Below are 17,281 nucleotides of genomic sequence, written 5' to 3'. Positions count from 1 at the left end.
ACTGATGGTCTCTCAGCATGACGGGTCCGGCTGGCTCTCCGCAAGTCTACAAGCTTATTTATCGCTTGAAGCAATTATTAACCTCCAAAAGCTGCAGAGGAAGTGAATTCTTCATATACAGTGAGCTATTTTCTCTATTATAACATCTCCTGGAACACAGTGAGCCAGTACAGCACAGAGGTAGAAAAAAACAATAGTTTATTTAATAAGCCATTTTAGAATGAGACAAAATGTGCATCTGCAGTGCATACAAAATATAAAAAAAAAATCATCCCCCACTTCAAAACCTCTTCATAACTGACCTCACCCCCAACTTCCTCCAGTCTAGGCTTGAATATGTTATTTGGTATTGTGTCTATTTGTCATTTTAACTTTTAAAATGATTTTGCTCCCAATCAAAGCCCTTCTTATTTAGTGGAAAAACAAATCTGCCTGTTTAGCTAGTTTTTAACCCAATTATATCATGCCCAGAATGTTATTTAAAAATAGTATCATGCCCTGGGCTAGCACAATCAAAACAACGTTAGCTAACTAGCTCACTGCTTGCTCTAATGTCTTGGTTTCATAGCAGTTAATGTATTTAACACTGTAGCTTTTAAGCAAACATAAAGCTTTTTGTCCTTAGCAGATTAAAATGTTTAATGTGTGACATTTATGTACGAAATATAGGCAACAACATGGGTAGCTGATAGAGAACTAGGTTAATAATAATGACAGGGTTTTGGGCTTGATAAATAGGTATGCTAACCTGCCACTGTTGGGGCCCATAAAACATCTGGATGCTACACAGTGCCCCTTATAATCAGGTGTGCCTTAAAGTGTGAAAAATACGGTACACTTGGTAGACAAATGCGTCGCCAGTTAGTTAGACCAAAAAAAAAAACAACAATAGCTGGAAACGTTTTGGTTGTGAAACACGTCTTGGCGAGGTGGATGCTTTACATGATGCTGCTATAACAAGGCTCAAAAGCGTCTCAGGCTTTCTGGGTGGGTAGTTGGGGGTCTCTTCCCACATCACTCAAATTTTAATGTTGGTCAGCACAGGCATCTGTTGGCTGATGTAAGAGGGCTGGGGAGCTGTTCTTTCCTCCAAGTGCATTTGCAGCTGATGCTGCATCAAAAATAGGTATTAACTGGTTTTAAATGTATTCGAATAGTTATGAGCTTGTATTTACCCTCCTAGTGATGTGTTGGGGGGATCACTAATGAGCATTTAATTAAGCATTTGACCTTCTAAAAGGAATACACTGTCGCTGTCCAATGAAAAACATGTATATCCAAATCAGCAACTTTACAGGAGAGAGATCAAACTTTCAATGGAAGTAGATGTAAAACTAGTTTATTTCAGGTCATTTTCAATAATCCTATTCGTCCAGTTTTATGGTCATATTATGTAGTATGGAATAAAAATGGAGAGATGAAACAAAATTGAACAAAAAAATATAAATAAATTATATATAAAAATAAGAAAGACTACTGAACACCTTCACACAGCTTTAAGAGATTGCGTAATGATTTGGGCAAACTGTTATCACTATGCAAAATTGTCATTTTTAATATTCTACTGTGTGCTAGCTACATTAAGTTCATAGCTCCAGTGCGTAAGAAGTGAAAAAGCTCAAAAAGTTCAGACACCAGGCATGACTGACGACCACTGTGTGAATTAAATTTTTCCCCTATCCCTTTAGGGAGAGAGAAGCCCAAATGAGCCAGTTCCTTTCCTAAATCTTTCCTTCTAAGTCCAAAAAAGGGGGTTACACATATTCCTTCTCTTTTTCTCCCTCACCCAGCACTTCCATAAAGCTCCTCTTCTTTTCAGCCTGCACCTCTCCCATCTCCCCTTCCACTCCAGCCCCCTTCACACACTGCCTTTGAGCTCGGGCCAAAACCTCTATATATGTGTGTATCTTTGTGTGTGTGAGGGCAAACATTCGCCATAGTTGGCGTTATGTTACCATAACCTGAGGTCCTGGCCGGTGTTTTTGCTCGCCGGACCCTAAACAGAACCGCCCTCTTTCATGTAACCAGGTGTGCGCAGGATCAGATTACTGTCCGATTAGAACACAAACACACATACACACATATGCTCCGATACACACCAGCCTTCCCTTTCCTCAGTCACACACAGTAATTCCACCCCAGCTCAGAAAGAGAGACAGTAGGAAAAATAACCACAAAGCGTTAAAGATTTTAGCTTTTTGTTTGTTTTTGCTTTTTGATTTACCTTCTTTCCTCCTTTTTAAAGAAAAAAACTTCCCCTTGTCCCTATTCCAACCCCCATCCCCCCCCCCCCCCCCCCATTTCTTTTATTCTTTCTCTTTTTCTTTTGAGCGTAACAGTGCATTTCCTGAATTCTGATAAGAAGCCGGACTAAAGCAGCGTTAAGAAAATGGGGTGGGCTAAATGGGACCTCTGTGTTCTGGGCTTGTCCCGTGGCGGTTCGGCAGCGAGGGTAAACGACCGCTACACTGAAACCTCTCACTAATGCTGGCCTTGTGTCGCCGGTCAAACGGTGTGAACAGAAAACAAACAGACGTGGGGGAGTGTGTTATAATGACACATGACATTGCTGCAGTGGAAAGTGTGGAGGGCAGTGATACAGTGTGTACATGACAGCTGTAGGTGCAGTTTAGGTAAAGTCATGCGCTGTATATTTTGTAAAGAAACAATAAGTCCTCTGCCAACTGCTTTCCTTTATCCATCTCAGTGCCTGTTGACATTGACATATTACTTGGTTGCATATGTATATTTGGTTGAGTCCCCTTATGAAAAAAAAACTATAGTAATACAGTCAGTAACTCCCAATTAAGTGTAATGCAGGGAACAGGTCAGTCTCAGTCAAAGTGTGGCTCACATGCCAATGATGACCCATGAGGTTGTTTGATTTAACTCTACCTTTAACTTTCACACTGAGAGAACAAGCATATTTTATACTATATATACTTGATTAATGTCTTATATGGATTGTATTTCTGAAGCTTGTATTCTAAATACAAGCATTATTATTTTCGAAAGCAAATTACAAATCAATTTGAACCAATTTGAACCCCAGCTATAGATCTTTTTCATAAGGGTCGGTATCGATCCTCTCTTATCTATTTACAGTAAGTATAAACATACCAAAATGTAATTTGGCATTGTGCCCTTCTCTGAAAGAGTCATGAAGGAAATGTTTAGCCCGTTCTTGGTTCATGTTCCAGACATGAATCAGATATTCTGCGTCTGGATGGAATTCATCAGATTCCCCCCGGAGTCATCTATGAAAGAGGACAAGCAAAAAGGCAAGCATTGTACAGCAAGCAAAATATCCCCACTTGGATTTGATTGACCCTAGGACGCTCGGACAGAGTGGACAGAGAGGCCTTTGTCTGCTCGTCCCTCTCTCCTCTGATAATACTGCATGATTACGAGGTTGTTCTTTTTTAGTCTTACATAAGGCCGCAGTTAGTCCTCCCGTGCAGCAGGGGTCAGTAGCGTGGCTACAGTTTTTTTTGTTTTTGTTTTTTCCATCCGTTTTCTTCACCTGCACCTTGAGCGTGTGGCCTCCTGAGCTTTCTGGTGCCTCCTCTTATTGTAGCGTTTGACGTAGTTGTTGCTACGCAAGAGGCCGTCGCCTGGCTTGAGTTTTCCCCCGACAAGAGCGAGGAGGTTGGAAGGAAGATGGCGTCTCCGGTGATAAATCTGCCCCATGACAATGTATCTGCTCCCTGGAAAACATAAACATCACATTGTACTGGTCATGTGGAGAAATTAGGAATGTTCTTGTCAGGGTCCTGCCTTTGACCTGACAGAGTGAGGTCAGACTGAGGGAACCCACTCTCATCAACCCTTTAAAAGATGTTCTGGTGGTACCAAAAGCAAGATGCAAAGATATAGGAATATTTAGTAGCTCATTTTCATTTATTTTCACGTATGAATTCTAAACTTTCAGCCCATTCCACACTGGTTAGACATTAAACGTATAAGTAGAAGGTTTTTTTTTTTTTTACAATAAGCATCTGATGAAAAATTATTGAAGGTATTAGATTATATTTTGTTCTTTTCTAACATTTAACCAGAAGTCAGAAGTAACCTTTCACCTTTAATCTGTCGATACAGAATGTTAAATAAAATTTCAATTAATTGTATGTCCAGCCATGGCTGAGACTCAACATCATGCATGCAAAATTGAGCTGAATGTGGTTTATACTCGACAACCATAGAGTTGGCCAATTTCTATACTATACCTGGCACATCTGACTTAGACCAATTCCTATATGATTCTCAGCAGCTGGGGCACATGCAGTATTCAGCCCAGATGTAAGCTAAATATTTGGGCCAGAATTTAACCTAAAGCGTGTGGTCAATGCAACTCAGGCTCTGCATGGGTTGTGGAGGACCAAAAGTACAAGGGTTGGACAATGAAACTAAAACACCTGGATTTAGACCACAATAATTTATTGTCCCGACGGACAGTTCTGGTGGAAACAGGAGAGTTGAGGTGCACACTGAATTCTGCCAAGATTGGGAAGCCGTGGTTTTATGTTTTTTGGATACAATCCAGGTTAGCACCCGAACATCCCTTTCAGACAGCTTCCTCTTGCGTCCACAGTTAATCCTGTTGGATGTGGTTGGTTCTTCTTGGTGGTATGCTGACATTACCCTGGATACCATGGCTCTTGATACATCACAAAGACTTGCTGTCTTGGTCACAGATGCGCCAGCAAGACGTGCACCAACAATTTGTCCTATTTTGATGTCACCCATAATGTTGTGTGCATTGCAATATTTAGAGCAAAACTGTGCTCTTACCCTGCTAACTGAACCTTCACACTCTGCTCTTACTGGTGCAATGTACAGTTAATGAAGATTGGCCACCAGGCTGCTCCAATTTAGCCATGAAACCTCCCACACTAAAATGACAGGTGTTTCAGTTTCATTGTCCAACCCCTGTATATCATTGGTGTATATTATGCAGTTTATTATCTTTTGCTAGCTTGTAACACTAAATGATGTTGTTCTGCCTTGGATTCCAGGAACTGAATGACTTCATTAGTTCTAATTCACAGTTCTAATTACTTATTATGCAAATATTAAATATGTTATAAAATACATTAAAAGGTTGTTTAATTTGCTCTTCAAAACCTTAATATAGCCATGCCAGGTCTTTAGAGCATTTAACATTATGTACACAAAATAAATTGTAATAAAGCTCTAGCCAGAAGCTATACGTTACATATATGTTATATGTTAGCCCCATGTACTTTATTATGTGGTAAACAACTGAGTAAATTAACAAATGTGTTATTATTTCCTTAAAGTTCTGCCAAGCTTAATTTCTTTCATTTGTTTTCTTTTTCTACAAACTTCATATTTGAATTTAAAATCACTTAAGTAACTTGCTTAGAGTTTTACAGTAAAAAGTAATATTGTTATATATAGGGCAGTATAAATAGTATTAAAATGAGTAATTTATTAGGTTAAATGATTAATTTATTTGTTATAATAAATCTATTGAATTGGCAGTCCTTGATTGATAAAAAATGATACACTGCATTAGTACACTCTTAGACAATTACATTTGAATGTTTTATCCGTAAGAGCACATGCTTTATTTTTAGATTTGTATTTTTAGTAAAACGATAGAAGTTCTTGATTTTAAAAGAACTTCAGTATTAAAAGTTAATTGCTGTATGTAATCATATTTTGATGAATGAATATCTGTTAAAGAAATCTGGACATTATTTTTTTTACAAGAACCTGATAATTTTATGCAGCATCAACATTGTGCTTTGTTCATGCATAATCTCCGCTTTATTAGCCTACTCCTTATAATTTACCATGAATTACTTAGCTGAAGGACCCGTATTTGTGCTGTCTTTGTGCTTTCAGGACTGGTTTCTCTCTAAACAAACAAGACTCCACAAACACAGGCTTCCTCTGGACTGTTTTGGAGTTTAAAAGTCGTGCTGGATTCAGTCTTTCAGTGGAAATGTAGGTCGTTACTTCATATTCCAGAAAACATCGTAGGTTCACCTAATCAGGCTGTAGAGTGAAATGAAAAAGGGAAATGATTTTAAACAGTAGAACCATTCACTCTATACAGTCGTCACCACTCACCCAGTTTGAAGTCGGGACAGGGCTTAGTGCATTTGAAGGTGTCCAACACCAGGATGTTCACTTTGAAGAAGTACGTGTCCGGAGTGACGTAGAGGCGGCTCATCTTGTAGAAGCCATCGCTGTTGACCAGTAGAGTGACCAGCTTAATGCCTCTACGGATCATATCGATGTCGTGGACAATGCCGTTGATGGCTGTGAAATAAAGAAGTTTTAAAAAGTGCTCATGCTGTGTAACTGGATTCTTTTGTTCAGGCTTAGGAAGTGAAAACACTAAATGTCTGCATCAGGCTCACTAAAGAACATAGCTTTTGTAATGTAATGGTAGCTTGACCCTAGAACTTTAATCCAAAAAAAATTTTATTTAAATTAAGCTACTATTGTAAGCATTACATTACATTACATTACATTACATTTGACAGACGCTTTTGTCCAAAGGGACTTACAATAGTGAAGTACAAAAGTAATAGAAGGTAAAAACATCTTATATATAGGGCCTAAAAGAGGTCAAGGGGAAATAATAGGATAGAGGAGTGAAGGAGGGGAAATGAGGTTAGAAGTAGTTAGTTTGTTAGTTAGAGGTGTTAGGAGAGAAAGTGCTCTTTGAAGAGCTCTGTCTTCAGGAGTCTCTTAAAGATAGCGAGAGATTCTCCTGATCTGGTAGTGGAAGGTAGTTTTCTTCCACCATTGGGGAACTCTGTATGAGAACAGTCTGGATTGTTTTGTGTGAATGTTTGTTTGGTAAAGCGAGGCAACGTTCATTGGAGGAGCGCAGCGGCCCGGAGGTAGCGTAAGCCTTCAGGACTGAGTGCAGGTAGGAAGGAGCTGTTCTGTCATCACCTTGTAGGCGACTGTAAGAGCTTTGAATTTGATACGAGCAGCAGCTGGTAGCCAATGGAGCTCAATGTGCAGTGGGGTGGCATGTTGTGATGCTCATTGCTTTTTACATCCCGCCAACAGTCTATTTTTACACCTTATGCCTGCGTTTAAATAGAGTTTGTGGCCTGGAAACAAGCTGTGTTCAGGTCATATTTTTTGTGTTGTTACAATAGCACAGACACACTGACACGCCCTAAAACAAGCTGTGTGGTTTGCAGTTGACGGCTCATCTATATATCACTGAAATAGGGCCCCTGGGGTTTAATATGTGACAGTTCATCTGGCTCTGGGGTCATCCACTCTGCATAAAAGGGTTTTGAGAGCAAGTTCAATAAAAAGCTAAAATAAAAGCACTTAGGCTGAAGTTAGGCTAATGTTTTTGTAACTAACTGAGTGCATATATAAGTCTATTGTTGCAATCGTGCTAATCTTACCTTGTTCCTTGATAAAAACTAAAAACATTACACAATAATTATCCTGATAGTGTCAAATATTATGCTTTTTGTTTGTTGGCTAATTTTATTTATTATTTATTATTTTTTATTATCTCTTTTAATAAATAATTGTTTAGTTTTTTACTTATTCTTTAAATTGCCTTTTTTTAATCGTTTTATTCGTTTATAGACTGATTTGTTTTTTTTTTATGTTTTTTAACACGTGATGTTGCTCTATTTTGCTGAATTTTCTGTGATTTGTTTGTTTTACTGTCTGAAAAGTGCTGTATATATAACATTTTTTATTATTATTACACACATTAAACATTATCATTTGGATAATGCTAACCTGATAACACTCTGAATATTGTCAAACACAGATATGTTGTGTGACTGAAGCAGCATCTCTTCCTCTGAGGTGCTATAGGATTTCCTACGATCCAGAGACTTGGACTGCATGGTTAATCCTGATTGGTTGAGTTCGCTCACGTTGTTTATGGAAAACTATTGGTTCATTTAAGGTTCCGTTACTGTGAAGTGCGCTTTCAACCCTAATTTAACTTAACTAGCTATAATATTTATACACTCCTGGGTTGGATCTAAGCCCTGTGGGCTAGGCATAAACAAATAAACTTCTAGAGCAACTCAAATGAGGCGATTCTCGGAAATTCCTTTTCCATGAATCAGTTTAGGACACTTAACCAGTCATATTTGACATCGTGCTCATGTATGTAGTGTAAAAGATGTTTGATTTGTTGTAGTAAGAGAAACATCTCACCAAATTCACTGTAGCAGAAATGCTCTGTTTCATCCTTCTCTTTCCGGCATTCACTCAGACACACAGCGTCCTGGGCGAAGTCTGACTCTAGAAGAGAGAGAGAGAATGATTTCGGAATTGGGGAAAAAGCATTGGGAAAAGCATGGTTTCTAAAACCATAGAAGTAGAGTTGTTATGAAAAAAAAATGTGATCTGCTATAACGCTGTTGGATATCCTAACATCCAATGCAAGACATTGCGTTAAGATCCTAAATTAGTTTAAGCTTCTTATTGGCTTTTCCCAGGATTTGGTTTTGCGCTTGGTATGAGCATTCACTGTGAACCCCTACCTCACTCTACCTTGCTCTGCCTCACTCTACCTCCAGCCTAGTTAAGTCACATGAGCTCTCTGTTGCTGCATACACAAAATGCAGTTTGAGTTTGATGATATTCACAATATTATTGCTGCTCTTTCAATGTGTTTAATAAAATTGTGTTCATAAAAATATTATTTATCTTATATTTCCATTTGGAAGCATCTAGAAGCAACAGAAACACATACAAAGTAGGTGTAATTTAGCTTAAACTACCCATTACCACTACTGCTACCACACCTACAGCAGATTACTAAGTACATTGTAAGTGTGTTCTGTTACAGGAAACTGTAATTCATTAAATGTTCCTGCTGATGTTTGTCTGATATGGATGCCAGGTAGAAAGTCACTTACTTTCATTGGATTTTTCCTAGTTAAGTTCACATATTTAAGACTCTGAGACTAAATCAAGACTGTGGGATAATAGCTAAAACTGAATCATTTGGCTCAAGTCTAAAAATATGTAGTATGGGACAAAATACACCAAAACATAGTGTTAGAAATCAATAGGATTGGATTTAGCTTATCTGATCTAGGACTAAATTTAATCATGTATACCAGTAGGACATGGAAATCATTTATTATTAGCACATTAAGCATGTAGTTTGTTAATGATACTTAAGAGATGACTTGCTGATAAAAATGTATAGAATGAGAAATATTTCTTAATTCTATACTAATTCTATATTCTTCTTTTATTTTGGTTACGCAATGTCATCATATGTTCAGTCTAGTCTAGGATCATATTATACCATCAGTGGGAGCTTAGTGCTGAAAATCATTTATCTAGGTCATAGGTTCAGCTTTGATCTATGAATGTTTATCTTTTTGGGAACTTACACCTGAAAATCAGCACAGGTAAAGAATTGGGTAAATATTAGTCTAAAAACTTGGCCTAAAACCAACTGTTTAGCCTAGAAATTGTATTAACATGGTAAGCATTGGCTACGATACCAATGTAATCTATCACCAAATTACATCACCAAGTGGGGATGTATTGTTGAAAATCATCTTATTCAAGAATTAGGCTTTTTTTTACTGGAAAATGAAACCATCAGTGGGGATATACTATTGGAAATCATCTTGATCAAGAATTAGGCTTTTGTTTGTCTAAAGCATGACACAATCAGTGGGGAAATACTACTGAAAACCATCTAAAACCAGAATTAGGCTTTTGTTTGTCTGAAAAATGACATCATTAGGGGAGAGCTACTATTAAACACATTTTAATTCTTGAATTAGGTTATGTCTGTCTAGGTTTAGGATTGAAATTTAGTTTTAATCTTGGTCTTTTCGCATTTAACTAGTAGTAAATCACACCATCAACTAACAACTTGAGTTGGTCATTATTTTGGCTTATGTCATAAGTGAGGAATTGCAAGTGGGAATCATTTTCTATAAATAATTAGTTTTATTTCTGTCTGAAAATTATGAGGAAATGATTTGACCAAGTGTTAGCTCATCTAGCATGTTGGTTTTTTTATAAGACATAATAATGCTTATAGCAATGATATGCTATGATGATATGATGAAAAATTATAGATTGAGCATTAGGTAACCAAACATTAAGATTATATCTATCCTAAAAAAATGTTCTGTGACTAAACTGAAATATCATGCAGACGTAGACTTGAAAATAATTTAGCTATGTTTAAGCTAGGATTAAGTTTTGGCAAAGTCATCTAATCTTCAGTTTTGGTCTATGACTAATGACATTATCAATGGGGGCGTAGCTCTGGAAATCATTTAACTCATATTTAGTGTTTAGCGTGGTTTATGACTGTCAAGAACAGCGCCTCTGAATCATTCAGAAATTACAGATGTAATCAATTGAGGCTGTATTTTAAATAAGTGACACTTATTGCAATGAATGGAAGCGAGCATGCGTGCCACTGGAGAAACCAGCAAGCTCATTCCACCGCCGTGCCGCCGACCAGAGCTGTCATTGCTGTGTCATTACACAAGCCAAAGGCCCTGCATTCCTGCTAGCATGGGACAGGGAAGGGCTATCTTTTTTGATATCCGCTCACTGTATCCGAGCCCATTTCACTTAGGCATATTTCACATTCTTTTTTTTTCCCTCAGTAATCTTATGGCTTGTGAGGCATCAGCACAAAGGACGCATTCAAGCGAGGGAGCTAAGCAGCAATTTGGGGCTTGAGGGAGAGAGTAATTAGAATAACTATCCACCCTCAGCAATCTCTCTCTCTCCCTCTGTTTCTGGAACACACATTCTTATTTCCTCTCTATGAATAGAGGTGTAAATCTCTGATCTCATTATGATTCGATTTGATTACAATTCTTTGAAAAACATTTTAGCAAATCTTAAAACACTCAAATTTTACACACATTTAAATGATACTGGAATGAGTACTGTTAGAGTAGGGGTGTAAAGAAATATCAATATCGATTATCGCAATAGTGCTCTATAGAGTACTAAAAAACATTTACTAGTTTACATGTTAAGATTGACGTCAGACAGTTACATTTATATTGTGTTTAAAACCTGCACACTAAAGGTCAGAGTTGTACTCTGTAATGAGATGCAAATGTTCAAACTGCATGAAAAGTAAACTTTTGTTTTACTCAAGTTTTATAAATATGATAGAGTGTTTTTATACCATAATAGTTTTCCTAAAATTTCACTTAAACAATCTCAATATATATATCTTGCTTATTGCAATATCTTGCAATATACTGAGCTGTAACCCCTGTATCGCTATACCCATTGAATCGCCAAGTTCCTGCCAATGCAAAGCCCTAGTAAAGAATCATTTTAGTCAAATAAAGCAAACTGAACGACTAAACTGAATATTGTACTCAATTATAATCACATAACACCTCACCACTGGTATGGCTGAATTGACAGTTGTTGTGACAGTGCATTTATCTACTAGATGGATGGATGGATGGATGGATGGATGGATAGATAGATAGATAGATAGATAGATAGATAGATGCACCAACGTAGGAATTAATGGGCCGATGTCGATGTCCATTATTACACTTTCATAACTTACAGAGAGACTAGACACCCTGGTATAATTCCATAACTTTAAAACTAATACAAATAAGTTAAAATGAGCTCAAATCAGTGTATTTTAATGTAGCATGGCCAGTTTCGGCCAACTGTAGGAGTGCAGCAGCCAGCATCGCTTGGTCCTTTTTTGGTATACAATAAATACCAAAGTAAGTATTGATTTGAAATATTGGCAATTAGATAAAAAAAAAAGTAAGTATTGGCCGATAAATCAGATTTTTGCATCATTCTCAATTACAAATAAACTCTTCAAACCTTTCTTGAGGATGTCGAAGTGGTAGAGCAGGCTGGAGCTCCGGCGATTCTGCAGGACGAAAGGCCGAGAGATGTTCAGACTGCTGCCACCGGTCAGCCTGGACTTTCCTGGTCTGTTCTCCTCAGGATCCAGACGTCTGCTGGCATTCTCTTTGTCTTTTCCACGCGAGTTGGACGTGGTGGGCTGCGGCCGGCTACGGGATCTAGAGTTGTGATTATGGTAAATGTCAGATTCGCTGGGTGGAGGGTTGTTAGAATGGACCACTGGGCTTTCAGGTGTGGCCTTCTGTGTACGGTTCATTACTCCAGACCCAAGAACTGGGACAACTTTAGACGGTATAAAAGATGGGTTTGCATGCTGGATGTCATCGCTCCGTGCCTTCTCACTGTTATGCTCCACAGGAAGGCGGTCGTCCCGGGATCCTTTCTTGCTCTTGTTGTGTGGCCCAGGCCGGGGCAGAGGTGCCAGGTCCACGTGTTTAGGCCAAACCCCGGCAGCAGGCAGGACATGGATGAACTTTGGATCTGCTGCTTTTTTACCTTGTTCCAGCAGCTCATTGACTGGCAGGGAAGGGTCTTTACCAGTAGGCCTGGTTTGGGTGGTGTTGGAGTCAGAAACACTACTGTGGACCATCTTCTCTGGTGGAGTTGCCATTAAGGAGAATAACTCTATGGGTGGATTCAGTTAGACGTTAGGCAGTGGAGAAAATTAGATACTACATGCTGAACAATTTAAAGTAGACACAAACTAATTCCTAAAAAAAAAAACATAAACACACAAGAAGGCCGTACAATCTTTTGCCAATAAAATAAATACTGTACCAATTAAAAAGACTTGCTACTTCTAAACCACACATTGTACACAAACACCTGATCAGACAAAGCATCCTTGGACAGTACTGATATCTCAAGTTATGTGGCAAAAATCTGGGTAAAAAAAAAAAATAATAAATAAATAAATAATAATAAGAAGAAGATAAAGACTCTACAGCTTCTTTCAATAATGACTGAATTAGGACAATATATTGTTTCAGCATCTTCCTCGCAGTAGTCACATCTCGAGATTTGTAAAAAATCGCTGCTGCTTGATTCCAAAGGAAAGTCTGCTCTGTTCTTATTTTCCATATCTACCAAATATTATCTGCCAAATATCATTTGTTTTACTCCAAGCTTGGATACACAGAGTGCATCATTATTAATCAAAACATTTTGCATCATTGATTCCTGGAGAAATCTGGTAAAAATTACAGTAAAATTACAGGACAAAATGTTTTGCAGTGTCCCCCTAAACTCAATAAACACTGGTAAACCTTTTTGTTCTCCAAGGATTACAGTGCTTAAAAAACACAAAAATAATCTTTATAGTATTAAATAACATTTACATACTGCTTGCATTATCTTAAACTGGTAACAGCTCAGTTAAAAAGCTGTATGACCTAAATTATGGGGAGGATTTCTTTTTATTTCAGAACCTAAATTTCACAACAATTGCATTATCGACCTTTTGTTAATATGACTTAATATATGGATATAACTTCAATAGATTTTGAACATCTCATTACTTTCCATTGTTTTTGCTTACCAAGGAGAGCCCATTAATAAGAATAAGCTGGTAAACAATTTTTAGATTCATAAATCTATTTATGGCATAAAATACACTTAAAATGAAAAGTGTAATATATCACAATTTTGTATCATGACTGCAATAATATAATATATATAATCCAAAAGAAAAACTGTAAGCGCGACAGGCCTAGGGCAGTGACTTTTAGTTTGTTTAGTTCTGCTTTTAAGATCAATTTAGATAAACACGAATAAGAGTTTGTGTTTATACTTAACGTTATATTACTTTTATTAAATTATTGTGACTAAAAAAGCTAGTTTAGCTAGCTAACTAACTACATAACTAGATAGCTAACTAGCTAATTAACCCCTCTCAGTGAACATGCCTTGGTTAGCTAGCTAGCTAATTATGCTAGCTATGTTTGTTGGGTGAGAGGAAAACTTACATAAACCTTTATTTGGAATTTAAATTAATTATAATTTAATTATTCCTTTAATTGAAATAGTTTAAATTAAAACTTACCTACCTGATGTTATAGCTATAGATAATATTAACCAGGTTTAGATAATGCTGGCTAGTTGTTACATTCCCAGCTGGGACAAAATCGACTTTAAACATTGAAATGTAGTTGAAATATGGTTGAAGTAATGTCTGCTGTTGTTTCAACGTTGAGACAACATTTAATGTTAAATAGTTGTGCAAACAATTAAATTTTATTGTTAAATCAAAATAATGTCCTTAACCTTCTGCCTTTTTAATTAGCATTTTGCATTTCATCACCATAAAATAAAAAAAATAGTTAAATGGAGGGGTGAAAAAATTGTGAAAAACTGTTTCTTAGTTTGGAACCAATTCTTTACCATACCTGAGGAATAATCATGTTTTCTTTGTATTACTGTTGTGTTTTTGAGATCAAATGTTCCATCATAGTGGTGGGTAACATTCTTTATACTCTGTAGCTTTACTACAGTGGAATATGTTTATTGTCAACACTGTTAAGGATTTTCTAGTTTTAGCTTCATGTAGTAATTGCTGTACAGAAAAAAACTGAGACCACTTAAAAATGATGAGTTTCTTTGATTTTACCAAATTGAAAACCTCTGGAATATAATCAAGAAGCTGGATGATCACAAACCATCAAACCAAGCTGAACTGCTTGATTTTTTGCACCAGGAGTGGAATAAAGATATCCAAAAGCAGTGTGTAAAACTGGTGGAGGAGAACATGCCAATATGCATGAAAACTGTGATTAAAAACCAGGGTTATTCCATCAAATAGTGATTTCTTAAACTTTATAAATATGAACTTGTTTTTTCCACATTATTTGAGATCTGAAAGCTCTGTATCTTTTTTGTTATTTCGGCCATTTCTCATTTCCTGCAAATAAATGCTCTAAATGTCGATATTTTTATTTAGAATTTGGGAGAAATGTTGTCTGTAGTTTATAGAATAAAACAATAATGTTTGTTTTACTCAAACATAAACCTATGAATAGCAAAATCAGAGAAACTGATACAGAAACTTAGTAGTCTCTTAATTTTTCCAGAGATGTATATTCAGAGAGAGAGAGAATAAAAATTAAACTGTTCATTTTTCATCATGACATACAGTTTTTTTTCTTTTCGTCTTCCATACAATTTTGACCATCTTGAATGTGTGCTATGGTTTATTAAAGATTGCACGTAAGATGTTTAAACAATGTTGCCATATCAACGTGTATTCACTTTTCAAAATCAACACCAAATCCAATGTTGATTCAAGCCAAAAAATACCAGGGTCAATGTAACCTTTATTAAATGAATTTTCTGACCATTTGTGGCTAAATGCACAAATAGAAAATTGGATGTAAAAACTCATTATTACATTTTTTAAATGTAGTGCAATGTACAAGAAATAAGTTTTCATCCATTTTTCCAGTTTTCGTTTTTTCATCTCTGCCCCTCACAATCGTAATTTCAGAAAAAAAGAAAAAATACATCTTTATTTTCTGATAAAATAAAGCATTTTGCAAGTTGGACTATACCATCAGATTTGTGGAACAAGATACAAAAATTGACAAATCTGAAAATTAAGAAAAGATTCAACTTTTCATTTTTCATGCAAATCTTTTTGTGAAAGGCTGAAATGAAAAGCTTGATAATTGAAAAATTGGATAAAAACGTGATACAGTCAGAAAATGTAACTGCTAAATGTTCCACTTCAATTTATAATTTAAAATTAATAACTTACTTTAATCCTAACCATATTGTAACACATTCAGTTCAGTTCAAGTTCAGTGATAAATTTATTAGATCAGTCCAGATTCAGTTATTCTTGTTTAAAATACTGTATAACTCCCTCCACAGCACACAAGGTCACATTAACACACCTAAAACAAACAGCAGTCTGACTTAATGTTCCTTTATTCACAATAACCAATTAAACACTAAAAGTTCCTTAAAAATCTGTATTTCTCATTATACTTTTATAAAGATAATAACTAAATAAACATGATTAACTACTACAGCTCTGTGCTGATTGATAAATCCAGATGATTGATTATTGTGCAGACTCACCGTTAACAGCGTGCTCTTCAGCATCCGAGAGCGCGAGCAGGACGGAGAAGAGGAGCAGGATAATAGCCATGCTGGAGCAGCTCTGAGGGTCTGAGAGGACTTTCACACTGAGGCTCATTTTTATGCCTCCGGTTTAATTCTGGTAGTAAGGGGCGTGTCATATTATTCACTTACACAGAGAGAGAAAGGTGGTCACTAAATTCACTTAAGCAGTATACGCCGTAAACATTAAACATGTGGTCAGTTATAAAAGCATGACACAAACCCTGCTGCTCACTCCCCTAGATTTTATTTTAATATATATTTATATATTTATTTAAGTAAGAAGTACAGCAGATTTATACTGATTCACTGCCCTCTGGCGGACAGCTCTATCCTAACAGAGAAACTATGTACCTATGTACTAACAGATAAAGACACTGCTCGGTGAGAATCACACTATTAAAATTCATCTATAATATTTTTTTATTTTCGTCATCATGCTAGAATTGGGGGTACATGTCTCATGCTCAGACTGTTTTTATTTTGTCATTCTAACAAAAAAAAAAAAACAATAATAATATAAAAAATAAATAAAAATAATAAAAAATAGCACTAAATCAAAAGAGGCAAATTAAAAGAGCTCATTTTATCTAATTGTATGTAATTTAGAACACTTTTTTCATGTTTATTTTAGTGTTTAGGGATGGCTTGTGAACAAAAAGCTCAATATCAAATCTAGAATAAAAATGCTAAGTATAGGCCTCCAATCTGATAGACATAAAAACAACAGTTAATTTTTTTTTATTTAATTTAATGTTAATATAGATTTTATAGTCTTCCTTTGGTTGCATTATTAATATTTTTAACAAGATGTCAAAGGTTTAAAATCACTTTCACCCCTCACATTATCACAGTCCCCACCTCCTGATTTATTCAATTAGCTTATATTTTACATTAGATAATTGTCTAATTTGTGCTTACTCTATTTACTGTTATTTGTACAAAATATATTTTAATTTTATGCTACGTAATTTCAGATGGTAAATAATATATTATATGTACATGTAAAATGTGACCTGCACTCAGTGATATCATTTTCTCTGTGGAGAGCAGGGAGACACACCAACAGCACATCTTTAAAGCTGAAGGTTTGCAGCTGAATTAAACAATTTAACATTTTGGTTGGGTTAAGGTATGGATTTTGACGTTGTGAATGTTTCGAGCTTTAATCTTTTCTTTGTAGACAAAGGTACTTGTGTGCTGAGGGTCATTGTCTTTCTGCAAGACCCACTTACAATGAAGCTTTAGTACATTGACAGATGTCCTGAAATTCTCTACCAAGACT

The 17,281-nt window shown here is 36.2% G+C and overlaps 1 protein-coding gene across 1 annotated transcript; it reads right to left on the bottom strand.

Moving 5' to 3' along the window:
* Nucleotides 1-2,299: 2,299 nt before the first annotated feature.
* On the bottom strand, nt 2,300-16,089 carry LOC103045659 (UPF0450 protein C17orf58 homolog). The gene is made up of 5 exons (XM_007252129.4): nt 15,955-16,089; nt 11,836-12,504; nt 8,188-8,274; nt 6,100-6,291; nt 2,300-3,707 (listed from the first exon to the last, which is right to left on the bottom strand). The coding sequence occupies exons 1-5, from the start codon at nt 16,070-16,072 to the stop codon at nt 3,520-3,522; spliced, it is 1,254 nt and encodes a 417-aa protein (XP_007252191.3). The 5' UTR covers nt 16,073-16,089; the 3' UTR covers nt 2,300-3,519.
* Nucleotides 16,090-17,281: the final 1,192 nt, after the last annotated feature.

This window comes from Astyanax mexicanus, chromosome 5 (genome assembly GCF_023375975.1).
Source record: "Astyanax mexicanus isolate ESR-SI-001 chromosome 5, AstMex3_surface, whole genome shotgun sequence".
NCBI classification, from domain to species: Eukaryota; Metazoa; Chordata; class Actinopteri; order Characiformes; family Acestrorhamphidae; genus Astyanax; species Astyanax mexicanus.
Note: the sequence above shows the minus strand (reverse complement) of the source record. Positions and strands in the feature narration are given on the sequence as shown.

Bases quoted from the DNA above. Each gene is read 5' to 3' on its own strand.
- LOC103045659 (XM_007252129.4), bottom strand. From the start codon at position 16,072: ATGAGCCTCAGTGTGAAAGTCCTCTCAGACCCTCAGAGCTGCTCCAGC. The intron at 8,275-11,835 runs GTTTGAAGAGTT...TCTCTCTTCTAG, and splicing joins CTTCGACATCCTCAAGAAAG to AGTCAGACTTCGCCCAGGAC. The intron at 3,708-6,099 runs GTGAGTGGTGAC...TATGTTTTCCAG, and splicing joins CTGTCCCGACTTCAAACTGG to GGAGCAGATACATTGTCATG.